The sequence below is a fragment of the Schistocerca serialis genome, chromosome 1 (genome assembly GCF_023864345.2).
Source record: "Schistocerca serialis cubense isolate TAMUIC-IGC-003099 chromosome 1, iqSchSeri2.2, whole genome shotgun sequence".
Classification (NCBI taxonomy): domain Eukaryota; kingdom Metazoa; phylum Arthropoda; class Insecta; order Orthoptera; family Acrididae; genus Schistocerca; species Schistocerca serialis.
The window spans coordinates 884,534,532-884,562,052 of record NC_064638.1 but is presented as its reverse complement, the minus strand read 5'-3'; the positions used below and the strand labels follow the sequence as shown (position 1 = coordinate 884,562,052).

At 45.5% G+C, this 27,521-nt stretch overlaps 1 protein-coding gene across 2 annotated transcripts in view; it reads left to right on the top strand.

The window, feature by feature from the left end:
* Positions 1–27,521, top strand: part of LOC126411067 (cytochrome P450 6k1-like) — a 166,586-nt gene that overhangs the window by 122,824 nt on the left and 16,241 nt on the right. For both annotated transcript variants that reach the window (XM_050081337.1, XM_050081338.1), the window contains exons 7-8: positions 3,759–3,980; positions 7,386–7,634. In XM_050081337.1, coding sequence (XP_049937294.1) covers positions 3,759–3,980; positions 7,386–7,634 — 471 coding nt within the window. The remainder of the gene's footprint in view (positions 1–3,758; positions 3,981–7,385; positions 7,635–27,521) is intronic.

Here is a 27,521-nt window from a genome sequence, read left to right as displayed (position 1 = left end):
GTACGACAGTTCCAAGCACACGGGTTACTGCGTAGAGTGAATCACAGACTGGGCTCGTGCAGTGGCAGTGTACTCAAATGCAGAGGTGTTTGGATTGTCTGACGGCGAGGCGCTCGCGCTCAACGTTTCTACCGGGAGAGATTTTCAGGACGAAAGTGCTGCACAGCGAAACTTTAGAAGCCATTAGTCGTCGTCTTAGGGAACATGGGGCATTTCGGCCTGATACTCGCGACCGTAAGGGGCCTAGAAGGACGAGGACACCGACGGCAGGCTGCAATTCTTCATGTAGTTGACGACGATCCTAGTGTCAGTACAAGGCATGGAGCTGCGACACTGACTGACTGGCAAGTGTTTAAACGAGGAGCAGCTATATCCTTACCATTTTACAGCGTGTGCAGGCGCCCTAATTTTAGTGCGACGGTGCTGTTCACAGATGAGGTGTCGCTTCAGCGAGATCAGATTGTAAATTTTCACAATCGGCATGTATGGGCAGACGTCAATCCTCACGCAGCTGTTGAAGCAAGTCACCAACAAAATTTTCTTTCAATGTTTGGACCGGCATTGTTGGGGACTTTGGTAGGGCCTCACATTCTTCCACACAGGCTCAACGGGCAAAGTTATCATAATTTCATAGAGAATGTTCTATTTGGTCTGTTAGGCTCAACGGGCAAAGTTATCATAATTTCATAGAGAATGTTCTATTTGGTCTGTTAGCAGATGTGTCTTTATCTGTGCGAGAAAACGTGTTCTTCAGGCACGATGGAGCGTCTCCTCAAAAGTGTTACGTCGGTCGGCTTCTAAATAACAGTTTCGGTGAAAGATGAATAACTAGAGATGGACCAGCTGCCAGGACTCCACGCTCTCCGGACCAAAACCCACTGGACTTTTATTTGTGGGAGTGTTTGAAAGCTCTTGTGTGTGGAACCCCAGTACAAGATGTTCAGATTCTCCGTGCTCGTATTATGGAAGGCTTCGAAACCAATCGCAATGCTCCACAGACACAACAGCTCATTCCAGTTTCACTACGACGGTGGGTTGATGCATGTATCAAAGCCCACGGAGGGCGTATTGAACATCTCCTCTGACAAAGAGTTGCATGTGGTATGCTGGTGCGTCCTGTTCGTGTGGTTTTCCATGATTAAGAAATTGGAGAAGATGAGTTGTAACATGGAAACAGAGCGTATCCAGACCCATGCTCGTATGATATAATTTCTCCCTCAACGTGTGAGGAATGTGTCTTCCAATTTGTGCCGCACATTTTTGTTACACCCTTTATTTACCGACTTGGGAAACTGCTCGTAAAATTTACAAACATGTCATAACATACTCGAGGTTCCCGAGTGTGTGTTTTGTAACTTTTCACACAACTTGCATTCCGAGACACCATGCTGCCTCATAAACACACAAAAAATTTTCCCCTGCTGGACTTCGGCTCCGTTTCGTGACTGGTACACATTCCCAAAATCTTAATTTCTCATCAGTCTCCTGTAAATTTGGTCTGTTAATTTTGCTGCTCTCACCGTTGTGATGAATGAGCTGAGTGAAAGTACCTAAGCAAACATATACCTGGCTAAATGAAATGTATTCGCTGTTGCGAACATGGACAACTGTTAGCTGTATAATGGAATTACGACAGTGAAAATTTGTGCTGAACTGGGACTGGAAACCGGATTTCGCGCTTTCACGAGCGGTCGCCATAACATTAGCACGACACACGGCCAGACCCAAATTTCCATATGTCATCAATCATGTGTCGACAACGTGCACTCGTACATTCATTATCCACATTCCCGTACAGGGGAGGCATTTTAAGTGAAACCCGCTTGCCCGGTGTCGACAGATTAATACACTACTGGCCATTAAAATTGCTACACCAAGAAGAAATGAGGATGATAAACGAGTATTCATTGGACAGATATATTATACTAGAACTGACATGTGATTACATTTTCACGCAATTTGGGTGCATAGATCCTGAGAAATCAGTACCCAGAACAACCACCTCTGGCCGTAATAACGGCCTTGAGTCGCCTGGGCATTGAGTCAAACAGAGCTTGGATGGCGTGTACAGGTACAGCTGCCCATGCAGCTTCAACACGATACCACAGTTCACCAGGAGTGGTGACTGGCGTACTGCGACGAGCCAGTTGCTCGGCCACCATTGACGAGACGTTTTCAATTGGTGAGAGATGTGGAGAATGTGATGGTCAGGGCAGCAGTCGAACTTTTTCTATATCCAGAAAGGCCCGTACAGGACCTGCAACATGCGGTCGTGCATTATCCTGCTCAAATGTAGGGTTTCGCAGGGATCGAATGAAGGGTAGAGCCACGGGTCGTAACACGTCTGAAATGTAACGTCCACTGTTCAAAGTGCCGTCAATGCGAGTAAGAGGTGACCGAGACGTGTAAAGAATGGCACCCCATACCATCACGCCGGGTGATACGCCAGTATGGCGATGACGAATACACGCTTCCAATGTGCGTTCACCGCGATGTCGCCAGATACGGATGTAGCCATCATGATGCTGTGAACAGAACCTGGACTGATCCAGAAAAATTACGTTTTGCCATTCGTGCACCCAGATTTGTCGTTGAGTACACCATCGCAGGCGCTCCTATCTTCCTGTCTGTGATGCAGCGTCAAGGGTAACCGCAGCCATAGTCTCCGAGCTGATAGTCCATGCTGCTGCAAACGTCGTCGAACAGTGTCGTGCAGATGGTGTTGTCTTGCAAACGTCCCTATCTGTTGACTCAGAAATCGAGACGTGGCTGCACGATCTATTACAGCCATGAAGATAAGATGCCTGTCATGTCGACTGTTAGTGATACGAGGCCGTTGGGATCCAGCACGGCGTTCCGTATTACCCTCCTGAACCCACCGATTCCATATTCTGCCAACAGTCATTGGAACTCGACCAACGCGAGCAGCAATGTCGCGATACGATAAACCGCAATCGCGATAGGCTACAATCCGACCTTTATCAAAGTCGGAAACGTGATGGTACGCATTTTTCCTCCTTACACGAGGCATCACAACAACGTTTCGCCAGGCAACGCCGGTCAACTGCTGTTTTTGTATGAGAAATCGGTTGGCAACTACCCTCATGTCAGCATGTTGTAGGTGTCGTCACCGGCGTCAACCTTATGTGAATGCTCTGAAAATCTAATCATTTGCATATGACAGCATCTGCTTCCTGTCGGTTAAATTTCGCGTCTGTAGCACGTCATCTTTGTGGTGTAGCGATTTTAATGGCCAGTAGTGTATGATATTGCACTGCCTACGTTGTTCAGAAGTAGATGCAATGTTCCTTCGGACATGCCTGCACGTTGGATTGATAGCATAACCCCCTGGCAGACGCAAGATGCAGCAAGCTGAACGGGTCCCGTGAAGCTCGCAATGCTTGCGGAAACCCAAATTGGCCTGCCTTAACCACTGTGCTTCAGTGCAAATGTACTCCTGTGTCGACGTCGCGACATGTTGAGCCACTTTACTGATAGCGGCGGAGTTAGGAATTGGCAAGCTTGACGGAGAATGTGTACAGCCCTGAGAAATCTACACGAGAGGTCTAACTCGCAGAGCGCCACTATCTGAGATCTTGGCCTATTCTAGGACACTGCCGGCGAGCTGACTTTCGGCCCTGTTTATGCGACGTGTATTTACTCGCAAAAGCTCTCCGACAGTGAAAACTCTCAGGTGTGCTCTTAGCTCCAAGTTTTGCGCGCAGTTTGAGCAGGTTCTGTTGTCGCGGCGTGTGCAGATTTCTCGGGTGACGACCTGCTGGCGCAGGCGGCCATCTTCTTCGTGGCGGGCTTCGAGACGTCGTCGTCGACGATGACATTCTGCCTGTACGAGCTGGCGCTGCAGCCGGACCTGCAGACGCGCCTGCGCAACGAGATCCGAGACCAGCTGCAGCGCGCCGGCGGCCGCTTCTCCTACAACATGATCCACGACATGCGCTACCTCGACATGGTCATCTCCGGTGAGTAGCCCACTCTGCGCAGTCTCGTACCTTGAAACCCGTCACACTATATTGTAACTGGACGTAGCAGTATTAGGGATCGCAGCACATCTTAAAAGAAATGATTATGCATTGGTGCACTTCATAGTGATCTGTCACTAGACAATGGCAGAACAGGCCGAATCGCAATCGTAAATAAATGCACCTAATAACAATCGAAACAGAAAATGTTGTCATTTCTAAAATAATGCAGGAAAGTGGACTCAAGGAAACACGAACTAGTCTTCGAAAGACGTTACAAGATGAGTGTGAACAAAAGTAAAATGGTAATAGACTTATGTCGAATTAAATCAGGAGATGCTATGGTAATTACAGAGACACTAAAAGTAGGTGACAAGTATTGCTGTTTCGCAAAGTAACTGACGTTGGCCCAAATAGAGAGGGTATAATATGCAAGTTGACAATAGCAAGAAAAGCGTTTATGAAAAAGAGATATTTGCTAAAACCGAATATACATTGTCCAAAAAAAATGGCTCTGAGCACTATGGGACTCAACATCTTAGGTCATAAGTCCCCTAGAACTATACATTGTCCAACCACGTTAATGTGACCACTTGTCAATGGCCTTAATAACCACCTTTTTCAATGCGGACCGCGGCAAGACGTAAAAGAAGAGAGTCAATGAGGTTCTTGAAGGTATCTATAGGGATGTCCAGTTCCGTGGCCAGTTACGCTAGGTTTCTAGGTTGAGGATCCATGTTGCTAACAGCCCGATCGAGGTGGGCTCACAGATTCTCGATTGACTCTAAATTCGAGGAATTTCGTGACTAGGAGAGCACGGTAAACTCATTCTGGTGCTCTTGGAACCACGCACGCACACTGCGAGCTGTGTGACACGTTGTCCTGCTGGTAGACGCCATTGTGTCGAGGAAGAACAAACTACATCTAGGGGTAGACATGTTCCACAAGCATATATATACATACTTATGGTGATCCTACATACTTACGGTGATCCACTGTTCCTTCCAGAATGACAAGATTAGCCAGGGAATGCCACAAAACGTTTCCCACGCTACATACCCTGCAGGCTGCATACTCTGCCCTCGACCCTTCCGACGATTGTTGGAGGGTGTTTGATTTCCGTCCGAGGGAGTATAAGATCTGATTAATCTGAAAAGGCCACTTCTCGCCTCTCGCTGGACGTCTAGCTGCAGTGCTGGTGCGGAAATTCCAGCCTTCGTGCTGACGGACAGCAGTCAGCACCTGTGCATGAACCGTGAGCCTGCTGTGCGGCCCATATGCTGCGACGTTCGCAGAACCGTAGTTGAGGAGACACTGTTGGCAGCCCCTCGGTTGACCTGGGCGGTCAGTTACCAAACAGTTTCACATGTATTCGCCCATACGCATCTTCGCAGCCGCCGTTCAACCTAGTCGGCTATGGCTTGTGGTGAACCGTAGTTGCCTCGACACCAGTTTTGAATAGCGCCGTTTTGCCTTGCCCCGTATATTTCAACCACTTTGGGGTTTTCGAAATGCTCCCAACCTTGACCCGAAAGCTAACGATCATACCCTTTTGGACGTCAGAGAAATCGCCTGTTTCCACATTACGACAACGATTGCACCACCATTTTTCGCGTTCCTCCCCCCCCCCCCCCCCCCATCAAGGAATTGTCAGTTTCGTAATTGATGGAACTTGTGGGGAAGGGGGGGGGGGCAGGAGCGCGGTGGGGGAGGGGGGGGGGGAAGGAGAGTGTGAAACTGTAGAGGGAACCCAAGGCTTGACTACAGTAAGCAGGCTTCATGTTGACAGAAACAAACTCTTGAGAACCACACGAGCATCCACAAAACAAAATTTGGCGCAGGGTACACTTACTAGATGTCAGTTTCCAAGACGTCCTACTTTTCTTCAAATTGATACGAAATTGATAATTGATAGGTGCGTCTATGTGCCGTGGCAGCCTGCGAGTTCGACTGGCTAAGATTATAAATATTTTTTATAGTGGGGGATGGGGGGGGGTTATACCTGCCCTCCTCCTCCTCCTCCCTCTCTCTGGGTACGCTCTTAGCTGTAAAACGTTTTGAGATCATCCAACTGTAGACTACGTTCAGATGGTTTCGGACGCGAACTGCAAAATGTACTGCAGTGCAATCATACTGGAACCATAATTCACGGTGAATATCCAATGGCACATCTTGCAGAAATTCCGCCAGCACTTGCTGCAGGAATATAAAGCACCTGGTACGCGTTAGGTGTGGAAGAAGGATTTACGATCCAATCACACGATCATCGCAGGTACCTGCCCAGACATTGATGCCGAAGGTGCGCTGAAATCTTTGTGTACACGTGGCTTTGGGGTTTTCTTGATCCCAAATGTGGCTATTTCGAGCGTTCAAAACACCTTCGCTCTTGAGATGGGCTTCGTCAGTGAACGAAATTCGCCTTCTTGGAGCACCACAGTTTGTTCTGTCGCTTGTGAATTTCCCATTTTCGCGCAGCCAGTATTCTACTCTGGGAAACGAGGGATGAGATGGAGTCACGCTATTTAGAAAGCACTCCTGGTATAGACGTTGAGCTTCTCTTCCAATATAGCGAGCTTCGCCGTAAATTAACAACATATCGATGTACTCTGCGAACGTGGACTCATACATCCTGTTACTGCAGTACTAGACACCGTAATGTCAATTGACACACCTCCAGGAAGCATGAAAACAAGGTAGACGGAAACAGAGGACATCACGTGACATCAAGTCATCGTACCATTCACAAAAGTGTGTTGCCTACCATAACAGGTGAACTACGTAAGAAACATCTAGCGCGCGACTGAGTAGCTCTTTTTTTCGTTGTAACATGGAAACGAAACGCGTCCGGACATCGGTCCCTTCTACAAACTCTAGATGTGTGTAACAGGAATTGTGAAAAGCCCTGTATAATGTAATATAAGGTAACAATCTGCTTATTATTAAATTTTTAAGTTGGTCGAAACTTATTTTTACCAATAAAGTAGCGATTTATTCATAGATTCCGAAACATACCCCTGTTGTCACGTTTCTCACGCTCAGTGTGCCACGAACTACTACTTTCTAACATTAAACTCAAAAGTTTCTCACAGTGCATGTCTTGCTTGTGGGGACGTCGCCCGATTCGTCTGAAGAAAATAAACTGATTTGAATTTTACCGGTTGTCGTCCGAAGTCTGTACGTTCGGGCGATGAGATCGACTGCACTGACACCGCTCACACTGGTGGTCGGAGTTGAAAAGATCAGGCGTCTTCGTCCGACGTCGGTAGTCGGTGGAGTGCGCCGATGTCGGTGCCACAGTGAGCAGAGCCCAGTAGTGTGGGACGGTAGGCCGAGAACATGCGAGTCTGCCCCAGCGAGAGTGCCAGCAGGGCTGATGTGGTGCGCCGCCCGTTTCCCTGCCCGCAGAGACGCTGCGCAAGTACCCGACGCTGCCGTTTCTGGACCGCACGTGCCTGCGCGACTACGCGGTTCCCGGCCGGCCGGGCTGCGTCATCGAGCGCGGCACGCCCGTCTACGTGTCGCTGCTGGGCCTGCACACCGACCCCCACTACTTCCCGCAGCCGCACGTCTTCGACCCCGAGCGCTTCAGCGACAAGTCCACCATCAACCCCTTCACCTACATGCCCTTCGGCAACGGGCCACACAACTGCATCGGTAAGTACCGCACTGCTCGTGTACCAACGAGGAGGCTGAGAAGTCCCAACTTGGCTGGGGAAATAAATACACCCATGCTCATAAATTAAGGATAACTGCAGAATGTGGTGCCACACAATGTGGCACTACACAAAACTGCTCTAATAGCATAGGCACATAGGGAACACACACGACACAGATCTGTAAGTCCACGCCACTGTTTCCTGCGCATGCGCCCCGACATTAATATGGGATATGATCACCGTGCACACTTATACACGCCGCACAAAGGGTTGGCATACTCTGGATCAGACGGTCGAGCAGCTGCTGGGGTATAGCCTTCCATTCTTGCACCAGTGCCTGTCGGACCTCCTGAAGTGTCGTAGGCATTTGAAGACTTGCAGCGATACGTCAACCGAGAGCATCCCAGACGTGCTCGATGGGGTTTAGGTCCGGAGAACAGGCAGCCCACTCCATTCGCCTTATATCTTCTGTTTCAAAGTACTCCTCCACGATTGCAGCTCGGTGGGGCCGTGCGTTACCATCCATCAGGAGGAAGGTGGGACCCACTGCACCCCTGAAAAGGCGGACATACTGGTACAAAATGATGTCCCGATCCATCTGACCTGTTACAGTTCCTCTGTCAAAGACATGCAGGGGTGTACGTGCACCAACCATAATCCCACCCCATACCATCAAACCACGACCTCCATACAGGTTCCTTTCCAGGACATTAAGGGATTGATATCTGGTTCCTGGTTCACGCCAGATGAAAACCTAGCGAGAATCACTGTTCAGACTATACCTGGACTCGTCTGTGAACATAACTTGGGACCACTGTTCCAATGACCATGTACTGTGTTCTAGACACCAGGCTTTACGGGCTCTCCTGTGACCAGGGGTCAGTGGAATGCACATTGCAGGTCTCCGGGCGAATAAACCATGTCTGCTCAGTAGTCTGTAGACTGCGTGTCTGGAGACAACTGTTCGAGTAACTGCGGTAAGGTCCCGAGCAAGGCTACTTGCAGTACTCCGTTGCTGTCTGCGGGCACTGATGTTGAGATATCGGTCTTCTTGTGATGTTGCACACTATGGACGTCCCATACTGTAGCGCCTGGACACGTTTCCTGTCTGCTGGAATCGTTGCCATAATCTTCACATCACACTTTGTGGCACACAGAGGGCCCGTGCTATGACCTGCTGTATTTGACCAGCCTCCAGTCGCTCTAGTATTCTGCCCCTCATAACGTCATCAATGTGTGTTCTTTGAGCCATTTTCAACACACAGTCAACATTAGCACGTCTGAAAACGTCTGCACACTTACTCGCTGCTCCGTACTCTGACATGCACCAACACACCTCTGTGTATGTGAACTGCTGCCAGCGCCACCGTGCGACGACCGCTGGTCAAGTGCACCGCATGGTCATACCCCGAGGTGATTTAAACCCGCAAACCGCCCACCAGAGCGTTGTTTCACCATGTATCAGCATTGTCCTTAACTTATGAGCATGAGTGTAGTTGTTTCATTGGTATTCCTTCCAAAACTCTCCACCATGCACAATCCTTCCATTTCCCTCCCTACCCCTTCCTCTGCCTCAGTCACTGTTAGTCGCTACCTGCGGTTGCACATGACTCCATAGTAGAGTTGTAAAATTACCGTAGGCTGCCGTACACTACCACAAGCAACGGTAGACTATGGTAGCTTTCCTGGCAGCATTAGTCACTTAAGGTTATACCCGCCTTATCTGCACGTTAGGTGTGTTGCATACACATAGGGCGTTACCTCATAACGATCAGTTTATTACTAGAGTCCCCTAGAAACCAGAACTGGTGAACCGTCTAGAAACAGAATGAGGATATACACTATGTGATCAAAGGTATCTGGACACTTGGATGAAACTGGCTTACAAGTTCGTGGCGCCCTCTATCGGTAATGCTGGAACTCAATGTGGTGTTAGTCCACCCTTAGCCTTGATAACAGCTTCCACTCTCGCAGGTTTACGTTCCATCAGCCATCAGGTGCTGGAAGGTTTCTTGTGGAATGGCAACCCATTCTTCACAGAGTGCTGCACTGAGAAGTATCGATGTCGGTCGGTGAGGCCTGGCACGAAGTCGGCGTTCCAAAACATCCCAAAGGTGTTCTGTAGGATTCAGGTCAGGACTCTGTGCATGCCAGTCCATTACAGTGATGTTATTGTCGTGTGACCACTCCGCTACAGGCCGTGCATTATGAACAGGTGCTCGATCGTGCTGAAAGATACAATCGCCATCCCCCAATTGCACTTCAGCAGTGGGAAGCAAGAAGGTGCTTAAAACATCAATGTAGGCCTGTGCCACGCGAAACAACAAGGGGTGCAAGCCCCCTTCGTGAAAAACACGACCACGCCATAACACCACCGCCTCCGAATTTTACTGTCGGCACTACATTCGCTGGCAGATGACGTCCACCGCGTATTCGCCATACGCACACCCTGCCATCGGATCGTCACACTGCGTACCGTGATACGTCACTCCACACAACGCTTTTCCACTGTTCCATCGTTCAATGTTTACGCTCCTTACGCCAAGCGAGGCGTCGTTTAGCATTTACCGGGGTGATGTGTTGCTTATGAACTGCTTTCAGTTTCGTTACTGTCATTAGACGTTTGATTTTCTTTCTGTGTTAGTATTTTGTTATATTCTCATTTGTTGTTGATTAATACTGTCAATAATAGTAGTTACTTTCCTTGTAGAGCAAGTTTGTGATTATTGTAGTCAGTTTTTAACATCTTCTTATTGTAGTAGCGGAACTTAGATAAAGTTGTTTTCTTGTTTCAATAACTGTAAAATTTTACCATGAGTGAGAAGTGTGGGCTTTGCCGTAGGTTCGTGAGTAGTGGATTGTGGTGTGAGACTTGTTCGGAGTATTTTCACTGGGGGGAATGCAGTGGGGAAGCCAGTGGGCATTCTGGTGAGATCCTCTCCTGGAACTGCAGGTTATGTAGCAAGAGTAAGTTGATAGAGGAGCAGGAGCGTAAGATTTGTGCCCTTCAGGCGCAGTTGAAAAACCCACAGGAGGAGCTAGATAGGATGAGAAGGGAGAAGGGAGTTGGGGAATGGGAGCTGGCTGTTGGCAAGAGATCTGCTAGGAGAAGGAGATTTTCAGATAGTTTTACTATTGGTGTTTGTAATAGATATAACCAACTGTCAGAGTCTAGTGGAGAGGAATCTCTAGTAGCTGTAGATGTAGGAAGTATGCAGCAGACCTCAGCAGTTACGGTGGCTAGGACAGTTGCAAAGTCTAAGAGAAAGAAGAAGGTTCTGCTGTTAGGTAGTTCTCATGGTAGAGGTGTAGGCCAGCAGTTGCAGGAAGTTTTGGGGAGTGAGTACCAGGTCACCAGCATTGTGAAGCCTAGTGCAGGATTGGCTCAGGTGACTTTTAACATAGGGGGGTTATGTAGGGATTTTACAAAAGAGGATCAGGTAGTGATTGTGGGTGGGGCTGGTAATAGTATTGATAGGGATGGGGAGTATGACATAGATGGTGACCTGGAAAAGATAGCCACTCAGACTGGGAACACAAATGTGCATTTAGTGGAACTGTTTCAGCGTCACGATCGGCCTCATCTTAATACAGCCGTCAGGCGTAATAACATGAGACTTGGGAGTGCGCTAATGACAGAAGGCATGAGTCACATTTCAGTGGTGTCGGTGGAGTCTATCAGCATGACGGGTTTCACTAGACATGGCCTCAACAGGTACGGAAAGGGGAGGTTGGCAAAGCTTACAGGTGACAGCATAGGTGGGGGTGGTGGGATCACTCATGGGAAAATTCCGGTAGTTGTGGGTGTTAGAGCTGTACCTTTTTTAGATCGAAGTCAGCTGACAGGTATTCCTGCTTAAGGGAAGTCCCTCTAACAAAGAAACCACTTTCGACAAAGCTTAGGTATCCGATTAATGAGGGAATTAGTATATACATACAAGGCATTAGAGATAAAGTTAGTGAACTGCTTATAGATGTTGACTCTGAAATTATTGGTATATCTGAACACTTCTTAAATAAGGAGATAATTCAGAGGCTTCCTTTACCAGGATACAGGTAGGCTGGCAGCTTTTCTAGGAGCTCTTTGCGGTGTGGGGGAGTAGCCATGTATGTGAAAAACGGTATCCCATTTGAGTCAATTGATGTTTCAAAGTACTGCACTGAAAAGGTGTTTGAATGTTGTGCAGGTGTGGTTAAATTTAGTGGAGCTAAACTTCTTACTGTTTTTATTTATAGATCCCCAGACTCCGATTTCACAACATTTTTGCTAATGCTAGAGGAGGTTCTTGGTTCACTTTATAGGAAATACAAAAACTTAATTATATGTGGTGACTTCAATATAAATTGTATAAGTGATTGTGCAAGGAAAAGGATGCTGGTAGACCTCCTTAATTCATATAATCTTATGCAAACCGTATTCTTTCCAACGAGAGTGCAAGGGAACAGTAGAACAACCATAGACAATATTTTTGTTCATTCGTCATTACTAGAAGGGCATTCTGTTAGCAAAATGGTGAATAACCTTTCAGATCATGATGCACAAATTTTAAGTCTAAAAGATTTTTGTGCTGCAACACATGTTAAATATAGTTACCAACTTTTTAGGAAAGCTGATCCAGTTGCTGTAGAGACTTTTGTAAACCTTATCAAGGAACAAGAGTGGCAAGATGTTTATAGTGCTGATACAGTAGACGATAAATAAAATGCTTTCCTAAAGACTTTTCTCGTGCTCTTTGAAAGTTGCTTTCCGTTAGAACGTTCAAAACAGGGTACTAGCACAAACAGGCAGCCTGGGTGGCTGACTAAAGGTATAAGAATATCTTGTAGAACAAAGTGGCAATTATATCAAAACGTTAGAAACAGTCACAATCTAAATGCAATAGCCCATTACAAACAGTATTGTAAGGTGCTTAAAAAAGTTATTAGGAAGGCAAAAAGTATGTGGTATGCAGATAGAATAGCTAAGTCTCAGGATAAAATTAAAACAATATGGTCAGTCGTAAAGGAAGTGGCTGGTCTGCAGAGACAGGTCGAGGGTATAGAATCAGTGCGTAGTGGGAATGTCCGTGTTACTGATAAGTCGCATATATGTACAGTATTTAATAATCACTTTCTGAATATAGCAGGTGAACTAAATAGAAACCTAGTCCCAACAGGGAATCATATAACGCTCTTAGAAAAAAGTGTTCCGAGACTGTTACCTGAAATGCTCCTCCATGATACTGACAAGAGGGAGATTGAGTTAATAATTAAATCACTAAAGACCAAGAACTCTCATGGATATGACGGGGTATCTAGCAGAATACTGAAGTATTGTTCCATGTATGTTAGCCCAGTACTTAGCCATATCTGTAGCTTTTCCTTTAGGAGTGGTCGGTTTCCTGACCGATTAAAGTACTCGGCAGTGAAGCCACTTAATAAAAAGGGAGACAGGGATAATGTTGATAATTATAGACCTATTTATATGCCATCGGTGTTTGCTAAAGTTATCGAGAGGGTTGTATATACAAGGTTCCTGCAGCATTTAAATTCACATAATTTGCTGTCAAATGTACAGTTTGGTTTTAGAAATGGCTTAACAACTGAAAATGCTGTAGTCTCTTTTCTCTGTGAGGTTTTAACGGATTAAATAAAAGGTTGGAACGTTAGGTGCTTTCTTTGATTTAACGAAGGCTTTTGACTGTGTTGACCACAAAATATTACTGCAGAAGTTGAAACATTATGGAGTAAGGGGAGTAGCTTACAATTGGTTCGCCTCTTACTTTAAGAACAGAAAGCAGAAGGTAATTCTCCGCAATATTGAGAGTGGTAATGATGTTCAGTCCCAATGGGGCACTGTTAAATGGGGCGTTCCCCAAGGATCGGTGCTGGGGCCACTGCTGTTTCTTATTTATATAAATGGTATGCCTTCTTGTATTACAGGTGATTCAAAAGTATTTCTGTTTGCTAATGACACCAGCTTGGTAGTGAAGGATCTTGTGTGTAATATTGAAACATTATCAAATAATGTAGTTCCTGAAATAAGTTCGTGGCTTGTGGAAAATAATTCGATGCTAAATCACAGTAAGACTCAGTTTTTACAGTTTCTAAGTCACAATTCAACAAGAATTGATATTTTAATCAGACAGAATGGGCATGTTATAAGCGAGACGGAACAGTTCAAGTTCCTAGGCGTACGGATAGATAGTAAGCTGTTGTGGAAAGCCCATGTTCAGGATCTTGTTCAGAACCTAAATGGCGCTTTATTTACCATTAGAACAGTATCTGAAATAAGTGACATTTCAACACGAAAAGTAGTCTACTTCGCATATTTTCATACGCTTATGTCATATGGTATTATTGTTTGGGGTAATTCTTCTCATTCAAAAAGGGTATTTTTGGCTCAAAAACGGGCTGTTCGAGCTATGTGTGGTGTAAGTTCGAAAACCTCTTGTCGACCCCTATTCAATAGTCTGGGAATTTTGACATTGCCCTCACAGTATATATTTTCTTTAATGTCGTTTGTTGTTAGCAATATTAGCTTATTCCCAAGAGTTAGCAGCTTCCACTCAGTTAATATTAGGCAGAAATCAAATCTGCATGTGGAATGCACTTCCTTGACTCTTGTGCAGAAAGGAGTGCAGTATTCTGCTGCATCCATTTTCAATAAGCTACCACAAGAACTCAAAAATCTTAGCAGTAGCCCAAACGCTTTTAAGTCTAAACTGAAGAGTTTCCTCATGGCTCACTCCTTCTACTCTGTCGAGGAGCTCCTGGAAGAGCTAAAAAATTAAGCAAATTTCAGTGTTACATTCTTGATTTTCTTTATTTAAACTAACGACGTGTCGCCTGAATATGTTTCTTATATTTCATTTTATCTGTTTCTACAATCTACAACTGAATATGTTTCTCATATTTCATTTTATCCGTTTCTACAATCGTGTTGTAATTTCATGTATTGACTCGTTCCATGACCATGGAGACTTCTCCTTAATGTGGTCCCACGGAACAATAAATAAATAAATAAATAAATAAATAAATGAACAGTCGCTCGACCATGAAATCCAAGTTTCCTCACCTCCCGCCTAACTGTCATAGTACTTGCAGTGGATCCTGATGCAGTTCGGGATTCCTGTGTGATGGCCTGGATGGATGTCTGCCTATTACACATTACGATCCTCTTCAAGTGTCGGAGGTCTCTGTCAGTCAACAGACGAGATCGGCCTGTACGCTTTTGTGCTGTACGTGTACCTTCACGTTTCCACTTCACTGTCACATCGGAAACAGTGCACCTAGGGATGTTTAGGAGTGTGGGAATCTCGCGTACAGACGTATGACACAAGTGATACCCAATCACCTGACCACGTTCAAAGTCCATGAGCTCCGCGGAGCGCCCTATTCTGCTCTCTCACGATGTGTAATGACTACTGAGATCGCTGATATAGAGTACCTGGCAGTAGGTGGCAGCCAATGCGCCTAATATGAAAAACGTATGTTTTTGTGGGGGTCCGGATACTTTTGATAACATACTGCATAAAGGGGCTGGGTAACCACCGGAACATTTTTGATCTATATAGTTATCTTGTACATAGTTATCTTTGACGCCCATGCTCCAGAGTTAGCATCTTTGATTAGTGATCAAAACGTCCTTGGTCCCGGTTTCGAACCCCGACACCATATAAATTTTGAATCAATATCATCAGCAATGCCGGCTGAACACTTCCAGCATAAGAAGCCACCCTCAGCCAGCCAACGGCCTTGTCAAAGATGGCGGACGCGTGGACAGAGGTTCAAGCCACTCTCTTGTCCTTTGAGTGGGAAACTGCCCCTAAACGCGGAAGAATCAACAATGATCGACGGCATGAAGATGCAGAAGACAACGGAAACCATTGCATTAAAGATACATAACGTTTATCCGCAAGACGTCTGTCCCGTAATTGAAAAAGTGTCGTGATGATCTGTCCATTGGGAAAAGATTCCGGAATAGCCCTCCATTCCGAGGGGACTGCCGAGGAGCAGGTGACGAAGAGAAAAAGATTGAATAAGTTAGTTAGTTAGTTGCCAACGAAAGGATAGCGTTCTTCGAGTCCGGGTGTGGAATGTCAGAAATTTGAACGTGGTAGGAATGCTAAAAAATTTTAAAAGGGAAATGCTAAAACTAATTTAGATACAGTTGGGGTCAGTAAAGTGAAATGGAAGGAAGACAGGGATTTCCGGTCAGGCGACAATGGGGTAATACCAACAGCAGCAGCGAATTGTATAACGGGAGTAGGATTCGTTATGAATAGGAAGAGAGGGTAGATATTGTGTTACTGTGAACAGTTCATTGATAGGGTTGCTCTTATCATAGTCGACAGCAAACTAACAGCAACAACGATAGTCGAGGTCGAAAGCCAAAGAAAAAGAGACAGAGAAAGTATATTAAGCTACTGAAAGCTTAAGTCAGTACGTAAAGAGAGGTGAAAATCTAATAGTCATTGGGGGTTGGAATGCGGTTGTAGGTAAAGGAGTAGAAGAAAGTGTTAGGGGAGAGTATGGGCCTGGTACTAGGAATGAGAGGCGAGAAAAAGTAATTGAGTTCTGTAAAAAATTTCAGCTAGTAATAGCGAATATTCTGTTCAAGAATCACTAGAGGAGAAGATACACTTGGAAAATGCCGGGAGATATGGGAAGATTCCAGTTAGATTACAACATGCTGAGGCAGAGATTTTGAAATCAGATACTGGATTGTGAGGCGTACCCAGGAGCAGATATAGACTCAGATCACAATTTAGTAATGATGAAGAGTAGCCTGAAGTTTAAGAAACTATTCAGGAAGAATCAATGCGCAAAAAAGTGGGACACGGAAGTACTAAGAAATGAAGAGATACGTTTGAAGTTATCTGAGGCTATAAACACTGTGATAATGGATAGCCCAGTAGCCAGTACAGCTGAAGTCTCTTAGGAACGAAATAAATAAGAAGTACAGGGAAACTAAGGAAAAATGGCTGCATGAAAAATGTAAAGAAATCGAAAAAGAAATTATTGCGGGAAGGACGGATTTAGCATATACACTCCTGGAAATGGAAAAAAGAACACATTGACACCGGTGTGTCAGACCCACCATACTTGCTCCGGACACTGCGAGAGGGCTGTACAAGCAATGATCACACGCACGGCACAGCGGACACACCAAGAACCGCGGTGTTGGCCGTCGAATGGCGCTAGCTGCGCAGCATTTGTGCACCGCCGCCGTCAGTGTCAGCCAGTTTGCCGTGGCATACGGAGCTCCATCGCAGTCTTTAACTCCGGTAGCATGCCGCGACAGCGTGGACGTGAACCGTATGTGCAGTTGACGGACTTTGAGCGAGGGCGTATAGTGGGCATGCGGGAGGCCGGGTGGACGTACCGCCGAATTGCTCAACACGTGGGGCGTGAGGTCTCCACAGTACATCGATGTTGTCGCCAGTGGTCGGCGGAAGGAGCACGTGCCCGTCGACCTGGGAACGGACCGCAGCGACGCACGGATGCACGCCAAGACCGTAGGATCCTACGCAGTGCCGTAGGGGACCGCACCGCCACTTCCCAGCAAATTAGGGACACTGTTGCTCCTGGGGTATCGGCGAGGACCATTCGCAACCGTCTCCATGATGCTGGGCTACGGTCCCGCACACCGTTAGGCCGTCTTCCGCTCACGCCCCAACATCGTGCAGCCCGCCTCCAGTGGTGTCGCGACAGGCGTGAATGGAGGGACGAATGGAGACGTGTCGTCTTCAGCGATGAGAGTCGCTTCTGCCTTGGTGCCAATGATGGTCGTATGCGTGTTTGGCGCCGTGCAGGTGAGCGCCACAATCAGGACTGCATACGACCGAGGCACACAGGGCCAACACCCGGCATCATGGTGTGGGGAGCGATCTCCTACACTGGCCGTACACCACTGGTGATCGTCGAGGGGACACTGAAAAGTGCACGGTACATCCAAACCGTCATCGAACCCATCGTTCTACCATTCCTAGACCGGCAAGGGAACTTGCTGTTCCAACAGGACAATGCACGTCCGCATGTATCCCGTGCCACCCAACGTGCTCTAGAAGGTGTAAGTCAACTACCCTGGCCAGCAAGATCTCCGGATCTGTCCCCCATTGAGCATGTTTGGGACTGGATGAAGCGTCGTCTCACGCGGTCTGCACGTCCAGCACGAACGCTGGTCCAACTGAGGCGCCAGGTGGAAATGGCATGGCAAGCCGTTCCACAGGACTACATCCAGCATCTCTACGATCGTCTCCATGGGAGAATAGCAGCCTGCATTGCTGCGAAAGGTGGATATACACTGTACTAGTGCCGACATTGTGCATGCTCTGTTGCCTGTGTCTATGTGCCTGTGGTTCTGTCAGTGTGATCATGTGATGTATCTGACCCCAGGAATGTGTCAATAAAGTTTCCCCTTACTGGGACAATGAATTCACGGTGTTCTTATTTCAATTTCCAGGAGTGTAGGAATGTCAAAACAACTTTCGGTGAAACTAAGAGCGAGGGCGGTAACATTAAGAGTTCAACGGGAATTCCATCGTTAAATCCAGAGGAGAGAGCGGGTAGGTGGAAAGAATACATTGAAGGCTTCTATGAGGGGGAAGTCTTGTCTGATGCCATGACAGAAGGAGAAACAGGAGCCGACAGGGAAGAGATGAGGGATCCAGTATCAGATTCAGAATTTAAAAGAGTTTTGGAAGACTTAAGATCAAATCAGGCCGAAGCGATACGTAATACTCGATTGGAATTTAGAAAATCATTGAGGGAAGTCGCAATAAAACATCTATTCACATTGGTACGTGGAATGTATGAAACATGGTTCAAAAATGGCTCCAAGCACTATGGGACTTAACAAATGATTCAAGTGGCTCTGAGCACTATGCGACTTAACTTCTGAGGTCATCAGTCGCCTAGAACTTAGAACTAATTAAACCTAACTAACCTAAGGACATCACACACATCCACGCCCGAGGCAGGATTCGAATCTGAGACCGTAGCAGCAGCGCGGTTCCAGACTGAAGCGCCTAGAACCGCTCGGCCACAGCGGCCGGCTATGAGGCATACGATGTACCATCCGACTTTCTGAAGGTCATCATCCACGAAACCCCGAAGACAGCAAATGCCGAGGAGTGCGAGAATTGTCGCACAATTGGCTTAACAGTTCATGCATCGAAGTTGGTGTCAAGAATAATATACAAACAATGGAAAAGAAAATTAAGGATCACACAGATGACGATCAGTTTGGATTTAGGAAGGATAAAGGCACCAGCGAAGCAGTTCTGACGTTGCGGTTGATGATGGAAGCAAAACTGAAGAAAAATCAAGACACGTTCATAAGATTTGTCGAGCTGGAAAAAGCGTTCGACATGTCAAATGGTGCAAGATATTTGAAATTCTGAGAAAAATAGGAGTAAGCTGTAGGGAAAGGCGGATAATATACAATATGTATAACAGCCAAGAGGAAACAATAAAAGCGGAAGACCAAGAACGAAGTGCTCGTATTAAATGGGGTGTAAGACAGGGATGTAGTCTTTCGTCCCTGCTGTTTAATCTACACACCAAAGATGCAATGATGGAAATAAAAGAATGGTTCAAGAGTCGGATTAAAATTCAGGGGGAAATGATATCAATGATAGGATTTGCTGATGACATTACTATCGTCGGTGGAAGTGAAGAAGAATTGTTGAATGGAATAAGCAGTCTAATGAGTACAGAATGAGAACTAAAAGTAAATCGAAGAAAGACTAAAGTAATGGAAAGTAGCAGAAATGAGAACAGCGAGAAATAATTGGAACCACGAAGTAGATGAGGTTAAGGAATTCTGCTACCTAGGCAGCAAAATAACCCATGACGAACATAGCAAGGGGGACATAAAAAAAAGACTAGCACTGGCAAAAAAAGCATTCCTGGCCAAGAGAAGTCTGCTAGGTCTTCACTTGAGGAATAAATTTCTGAGAATGACCGTTTGGAGCACAGCATTATACGGTACTGAGACATGAACTGTGGGAAAACCGGAACAGAAGACAATCGAAGCATTTGAGATGTTGTGCTACACACTAATGTCGAAAATTAGGTGGACTGATAAAGTAAGGAATGAGGAGGTTCTCCGCAGAATCGACGATGAAATGAACATACGGAAACCACTGACAAGAAGAAGAGACGGGATGACAGGACTTCGGTTAAGGCATCAGGGGACAATTTACATGGTACTAGAGAGAGCTATAGAGGGTAAAACTGTAGAGGAAGGCAAAGATTGGAATACATCCAGCAAATAATGGAGGACGTAGGATGCAAGTGCTACTCTGAGATGAAAAGGTTGGCACGGGAGAGAAATTTGCGGCGGGCCGCAACAAAGCAATCAGAAGACTGATGACTCAAAGAAAAAGTTACCCTCCAGTCTGTCACTTAGGAATGAACAGTATTTATGGAAAAACTGAAATTGTCAATGTTTAATTCATGTTTTATTCGGAAATTGTGATGCGTAACATGCAACAGAGGGATGTTGTTGTAAAAAAAAAAAAACAAATAAAATTAAAACAATACAGATTTATCATATAGCCCCAGAAAAGGCAATTTCCTCAATAAAAATGTACAATAAAAAAAGCAAAACAAAATATCAAACATCGGTTCAATACTTATACAAAACGTATGTTATTCACTCACAACTTTCGCATTTAGCAATAATAACAGGAGCCTCTTGTCTTTGATCCTGGTGAAGAACGTACTATTGAGTACAAAATATATTTGTGTACGTAAATTGTACTTAAATCAAAATTAGTTGCTTTGGTTACATAAAAGCGCAGGAGTTACGCGATCAACTAATTTTTATTACTTATATTCTGTAAGGACATAAAATACGCTACGCACAAACACCGAATGATATGTGGTCCTAATTACGTGAAAAAAAAAGGGTCGTCAACTCCAATTTTCTCTCTTGCACATTTATTTATGTTTCTTTCCTTATCAATTCTACTAACAGTTCCGGAAACCCTACCATTTAGTACGTCATTTATGTAGTGCACCAAAACCACTGAACCGCAGTTTTTATAGAGCACATCACTACTCCACAGTCACACTCATCATTCCACCTCCATCATGACCGTGATCATTTTCATGAACCACCAGCTTCACCATTACAACGAACAGCCTCAACTCGTTGGATACACTGTTCCCCGTCCGATCATCGCCGTTAAGCAACGCCGGGCTTGACAGGTACTTCGGCGGGTATCCGCCCGGGTACGTGAAGCACTATTGGCAAATTACCCTTTGCTTTCCGCAGTGGGGAGGAGGATTGGTGGCCTAAAGTTCCTGATCACCACACTTCGCGCCGATGTGCTGGATTACATTCCAAATCTCTCCACAGTAGGAGTGAGAGGAGTAGGCTATTTGCCGGCGCCGGGATCACTGTGTCCCTTCTCTCATCATCACACAATGCAAACATGACACCACACTTGATCCACATCCATTACAGTCACCTACACGTACAAGATACACTTAACACACAAATCTCACACTTCGTGAAGGAGAGGTGCCAGTCTGCGTGCAAGGTAGGAAGGACCTTTTCTATTAGATGGCTGAATGTCGCCCCTTGAGTCTCCCAGCCAGTCGTGCCATACGACTTTTTTTATTTAATTGCCATTACATCATAGCATCATTCACATTATGATCCGTGATTATATTTTAACTGTAATGCAAAATAATTAAAAAATATTAAAAATCTTAAATAGTATCCTCCAACGTGTATTTTAAAATCATCACTCAGTGTCACCTGCTTTTAAGTAAAATCATACATATTTTTCAACAATAAGTGTGTGTTTTAAACCTAATTTTTGTCATTCGTTTTTATCTATTTTAAAACCTCTCTTCAATTTATGTAAACTTTGGCTGAAGAGGGGTTGTAGACTATCTACTGCCACCCGGCCCTACCGTGGGGCATTGAAATACACTGCGGGGAAAAAAACTGCAGCGCTTTGTAGAGTGCCACCAGGGTATGGACACGTGCATACTGAAATGATTTATTTGTCATCGTCATCAGTGACCAGATGTCGCTCAGGACGTCTGTGCGTGCGCCCTCTGTTTTGACTCTGCAACCAGTAACTGTGGTGAATTTAGAAGGGAAGAGTTTTTGCAACATTCATGCTAGGGCACATCCATGCCCCACCGATGAGTACGTACTCCGGTTAAATAGCTTCAGCTATTTAAAGGGATTACATTGTGGGCCTGTTGCAAGCTCGACGAAAATATCGGCGGACTGCTGCACATGTTGGACGCGGTGTATCGGTGGTCTGTTGCCACTTTCAACAGTGGTTTGTGGAACATTGCTACAACTATAGACCGGGTTCTGAATGTCCGCGTAGCACAGACACGCGTCAAGACCGACGCATTGTGCGAGCAACAGCGTCTGATCGACCATCATCCAGGGACGAAATACGGGCAAATGTTGCACATGCTGTACCATCGGGACCATTGGGAACAGCCTGGTTGCAGCAGGACTAAGACTGCGTGCGCGTCTGGCCGGGCTACTATTGACACCTCTGCACCGCCAAGCACGACTGCTTCGGTGTCGTGACAGAGTCGACTGCAGAGTGGAGCAGCACGATGTTGTCTTCAGTGGTGAGAGTAGGTTCTGGTTGTGAGTGATGGACGCAACTGCATGTGGCCTATTCCAGGTGAGCTGCCTATTCCAGAGTGCATTCGCCCACGACACACAGGTGGTGTCCCAGGCTTCGTGGTCTGGGAGCCATCACTTACAACGCGCAGCCACATCTGGTCTTTCTGCAGGACAAAGTAAGCAGTGCGCACTACACTTCACAGCTTGTTATCATCGTGCTACTACCATTTCATCCACAGCAAGGTCACGTACTTTTCTAGTAGGACAATGCACGTTCATACACAGCTTGTGCGACGCAATGTGCACTTTGTGATGTAAAACTACAGCCCTGGCCGGAAGATCACCAGACCTCTCGCCAGTTGAACATCATGAAGCGAAGCGGTAACTTGCTCGTCCTCCAGGGCCTACAACTTCTGTAGAATTGCAAGAAATGGCGCAAGATGCTTCCGACAGTCTATTACAGGATGATATTTGGCATATTTATGGTCGTTGCAGGTGAGAAGAATACACCCCTGTGTTTCCGCCAGTGGACATGTGTGTTTCATTTGGTCAGAATTTCTTATCTTATACTCCTACTACGACGACTTACCTATCACCTCACTTGTCAACAAAATGGTCTTGTCCTCGATGGTGTTGGATTTTTTTTGGCAGTGTACAATAAAGACAAAAAAAGTTTCTCTGCTTTGAAACCGTCGAAAAGTATTATGTAATATTGCTTACGCTCTTCAGGAGTGATTATTTTATTTAGCGTATGGCTAATACAGACATATCATAAAATTAAATTAGATATACATATGTACATATTTATACACAAGAAACTTAAGTTTGTCTCTACAACTGAATATCCAGTCCTTCAATCCAGCGCACTGCATCTGGAGTTGCTAGCAGGAAGCACCGTGATAGGCTCGAATCCTGCATTGACTGACAATGTGGTGAACAGTCTGGTATGGAGCCCCGCAGTCACAGGCTGGATTAGGCAGCTTCTTCCACTTAAAGAGAGCATCCCTGCATTGGCCATGGCTGGTACGGATTCTGTTGAGGGTAGTCCAGGTCTTGCGTGGTAGGTCGAATCCACTTGAAGTTTAGCACCTGAGATGTTTTGCAGGCGCACATCTGTCACTGCTTCCCACTGACATTTCCATTCTTCAAGGGGTTTGAAATCCTTAGCAACCATGTCAGCAGCATCGCATTTAGTTGGATGGCATGAATGAAGTCTCTTACGATTTAAAAGTGGTAGGTCGGTATGCATGGGTAGGTTAGAATTCCTGGAGACCTCGTGGAATTCCCTCATAAGGGCAGGATATCTGGGTAGATCTGGAGGCATTACAACGGTTATCAGTGGAAGCCAATAAACTGGGGTAGATCTGATTACGCCAGATATTATGCGCATTGTCGTATCCAGCTGGGTGTCAACAAGCCTTGTATGATGACTGTTCATCCAAACAGGTGCACAACACTCAGCACTTGAGTACAACAACCCAGAGCTGAAGATCGCAGGGTAGTTGCTGAAGATCCCCAAGTAGTTCCGCATAGCTTATGGAGAATGTTGTTTCGACTCCTCAACTTTTGACCCATGTTAAGAAGGTGTTGTTTGAAGCATAGTCTACAGTCCAAGATGACACCAAGATATTTTGGGTTCCAATTATGACGAAGAATTCTGCCTCTGAAACTTACTTCCACTTTTACGTTCGCCAACCGATTATTTAAATGGAAGCAACACATTTCTGTTTTGCTCACACTGGGTTGGAGTCTCCAGACTTTGAAGTAATTGTTTAATACAGACAGGTCATTAGTTAGAATCTCTTCTGTTGTCTTCATTTCCTGGTGCTGTACAGTCAGAGCCAGGTCATCGGCATAGCAGAATTTTCTCGACGAAGTGTCAGGTAGATCAGATAGATACAGATTGAACAGCAATGGTTAGAGAACTGATCCTTGGGGCACTCCGTTGTTTAGCTTTCTCCCCTTACTTATATTGCTTCCAGTGATTACCTGGAACTTCCGATCCCTTAGCAAGCTGTTAAGGAGTGGATGCAGACAGGGTACACAATGACAGATAATTGCTACACTTACATGAGACATAACTTCCGAAGGACGAAAGCCGAATTACGGAAAGCGTTTTTCACGGTCGTGCTAACATGTTAAGAGCTAAAGCGGTCTCTTCTGAACAGCACGTTGCAAGGCATCCCGGATATGCTCAGTAATGTTCATGACTGCGGAGTTTGGTGACAAGCAGAAGTGTTTCAACTCTTAAGAGTGTTCCCGGAGCCACTCTGCTGCAATTCTGGACGTGTGGGGTGTCTCATTGTCCTGCTGGAATTGCCCAGGTCTGTCGGAATGCACAAAGGACATGAATGGATGCAGGTGACCAGACAGGATGCTTACGTATGTGTCGCTTGTCAGAGTCGTATCTAGATGTATCACAGGTCCAATATCACTCCAACTGCACAGGCCCCACACAATTGCAGAACCTTCACCAGCTCGAACAGTCCCCTGCTGGCATGCAGCGTCCATAGATTAATTAGGTTTTCTCCATACCCGTACACATCCATCCGCTCAATACCATTTGGAACGACACTCGTCCGACCAGCCAACATGTTGATGGCCCAGCATTGAAATCTGTAGCAATTTTAGGAACGGTTGCACTTCTGTCACGTTGAACGAATCTCTTCAGTCGTCGTTGGTCCCGTTTTTGCAGGATCTTTTTCCGGCCGCAGCGATGTCGGAGATTTGATGTTATACCAGATCCCTGATATTCACGGTAGACTCGTGAACTGGTCGTCGGGAAAATCCCCACTTCATCGCTACCTCGGAGATGCTGTGTCCCATCGCTCGTGCGGCGAGTACAACACCACGTTCAAACGCACTTAGTTTTGACGACCTGCCATTGTATCAGCAGTAACTTGCGACGGATTTTTTTTTACGCGCGTGCGTGCGATGCACCAGTTGCGATGGATTATACGTTGCTACTGCAATGCAATTTCTTTTATAATTTTTGTTCACCTACCTCTTTACAGCGGTAGGTCTTCGCACGTAAACTCCTGACTGCAGCTACTTACGAGACCACAGAAAAGCAGTGTTGAGGAAACTGTAACCTCATAGATACACGCCGAAGGCCGCTATAAGTAAAATTTGCTGAAAATTTTCTATGTACTTAAAGAAATGATTCGGAAAGGGGATGTCACTCGTGCTATAAACATGAAGTTCAAATTTAAACCTTCAATAGATCTTTATTGCCGTTAAGCAAGATCATCAGCCCACATTTACGAAAATTACTAAAGTTTCTGCTCACAGTTATCACCATACCTAAAACAGCCAGAACTTTTACCTTCCCAAATTCCGAAATGGTTCAAATGGCTCTGAGCACTATGGGACTTAACTTCTGAGGTCATCAGTCCTCTAGAACTTAGAACTACTTAAACCTAACTAACCTAAGGACATCACACACATCCATACCCGAGGCACGATTCGAACCTGCGACCGTAGCGGCTCCAGACTGTAGCGCGTAGAACCGCTCGGCCACTCCGGCCGGCCCAAATTCCGAAACCAATTACTTGTAACACAGTCAATGATCGGCCAATTTCTTCTGTACACGATATTCAGTGTTTGTCTTTAGTAAAAGTTTATGCTCGCCATAAAATACTCAGTAAGATTATACTCAGTACCGCCACGCTTTATAATTCAAAGTTCACTCGCGATTTTCGTCGGAACGAATTATCACAACACTCGAAAGTGTTCATAAACAATTTCTGGCCACTACCAGATACCATTAACACAGGACCATAACGCGGAAGACATCCCAAGACTTCATCTTACACGTAATGCGAAAAGTCACATCCAGCATAACCGCCTCCAATCAAAGTTAGCTCGCGACTCCCCTCTCACTCTCCCACACTCAAACTATATCTCCTCGCTAGGCGGCCAACCGTCTCGCTTTTCATTGGCTGTCAGCACTTACGACCAATGACAACTCACTTCTACGGCGCGGCTCGCGCCAAAATCTAGCAAGCACCAACCACTTCTCTAGGCTCATTGACGTCATCAAATTAAGTAACACAAAACTCTCTAATTAAATAAACAAAACAAAATGAACTATAAGCTTTACTCTACATCTGGAAATTTATTATGTAGTCGCGAATGTTCTGGCTGTCTTATACATAAGCATACATACTTGGACATCCGACATTCACTAGTAGGGGAACCACTAGTGGATTCGTTCCCACGTTACAGAATTGGAACACTTGCCAGTTCCTGTAGAGAATTACACGAATGATTTTTAATAATGCCGAACGTCCTACATACTCTCAAGCACGCATTCTCATTCACACGCACCCTACCACACAATACACTTATTTACTTAGAATTCTTGAAATTATTATTATAGAAAAGTCACAGAGGTTTTCTGAAACTAAAAACTTTCCAAATTTATATATGAACACTGAAAGTGTTATCAGATCATCGTACATAGTCACTGAAGGTGAACTATTACATCGCTGTATTTATTTAAATCTTGACTGTCGGAAAATTACGTTTTTTTATGGAATTTTACTTACTTCCAAAATACACCTATTTTTGATCTCAGACTTTGACATATTGTTTGTTATCACAACAGAAGGTAGTACATCAAATATGACGTTCCTCAGGTTATTCCTTTGTTAGTTATTAATATTTTTAGTTTCGTACAATGTAAGTGGCCTGCCAGCACTACTGCACTGCTTTCACACACGCAGCTGCAACAGATGGTCGTGAAGTCAGTCTGCAGGACACAACTCACCCGTTACTGACTGTACTTTACCGGCTTACACTGCAGCCTACATACATTGTGAAGTAAAGCTTTTAATAGACAAATGGGCGATCGCGCACTAGTTGCGACGCCACAAACTGACTTAGTAACTGCGCCAGACACTTCTCTTATATAGGCTTGCTGACCGCAGCCTGTTTACATATCTCTGTATTTGAATATGCATGCCTATACGAATTTCTTTGGCGCTTCATTGTATATATATATGCGTAGAACATAGGATTAATCTATTTTGTATATGAAACCAAATCCTGTCCTATGCGGAAGCTCGCAGAACTGTCCCATTAAGGCTGATGGGATGCTGCCGCTTGTCTAGCAAAGCTCAGAGTGTCTACAGACTAAAGCAGAATAAGGAAGACACGCCAACTGGAAGGCAAAGGGCGTGGTTTCTTAAGTATGATTCACCAGTTAACTACGGCAATTTTCTGTTCATGTTTCTACCAGAGCTTTAAAGGAAAGGTGCAAAAAACTGAATGAATTAACAGGGA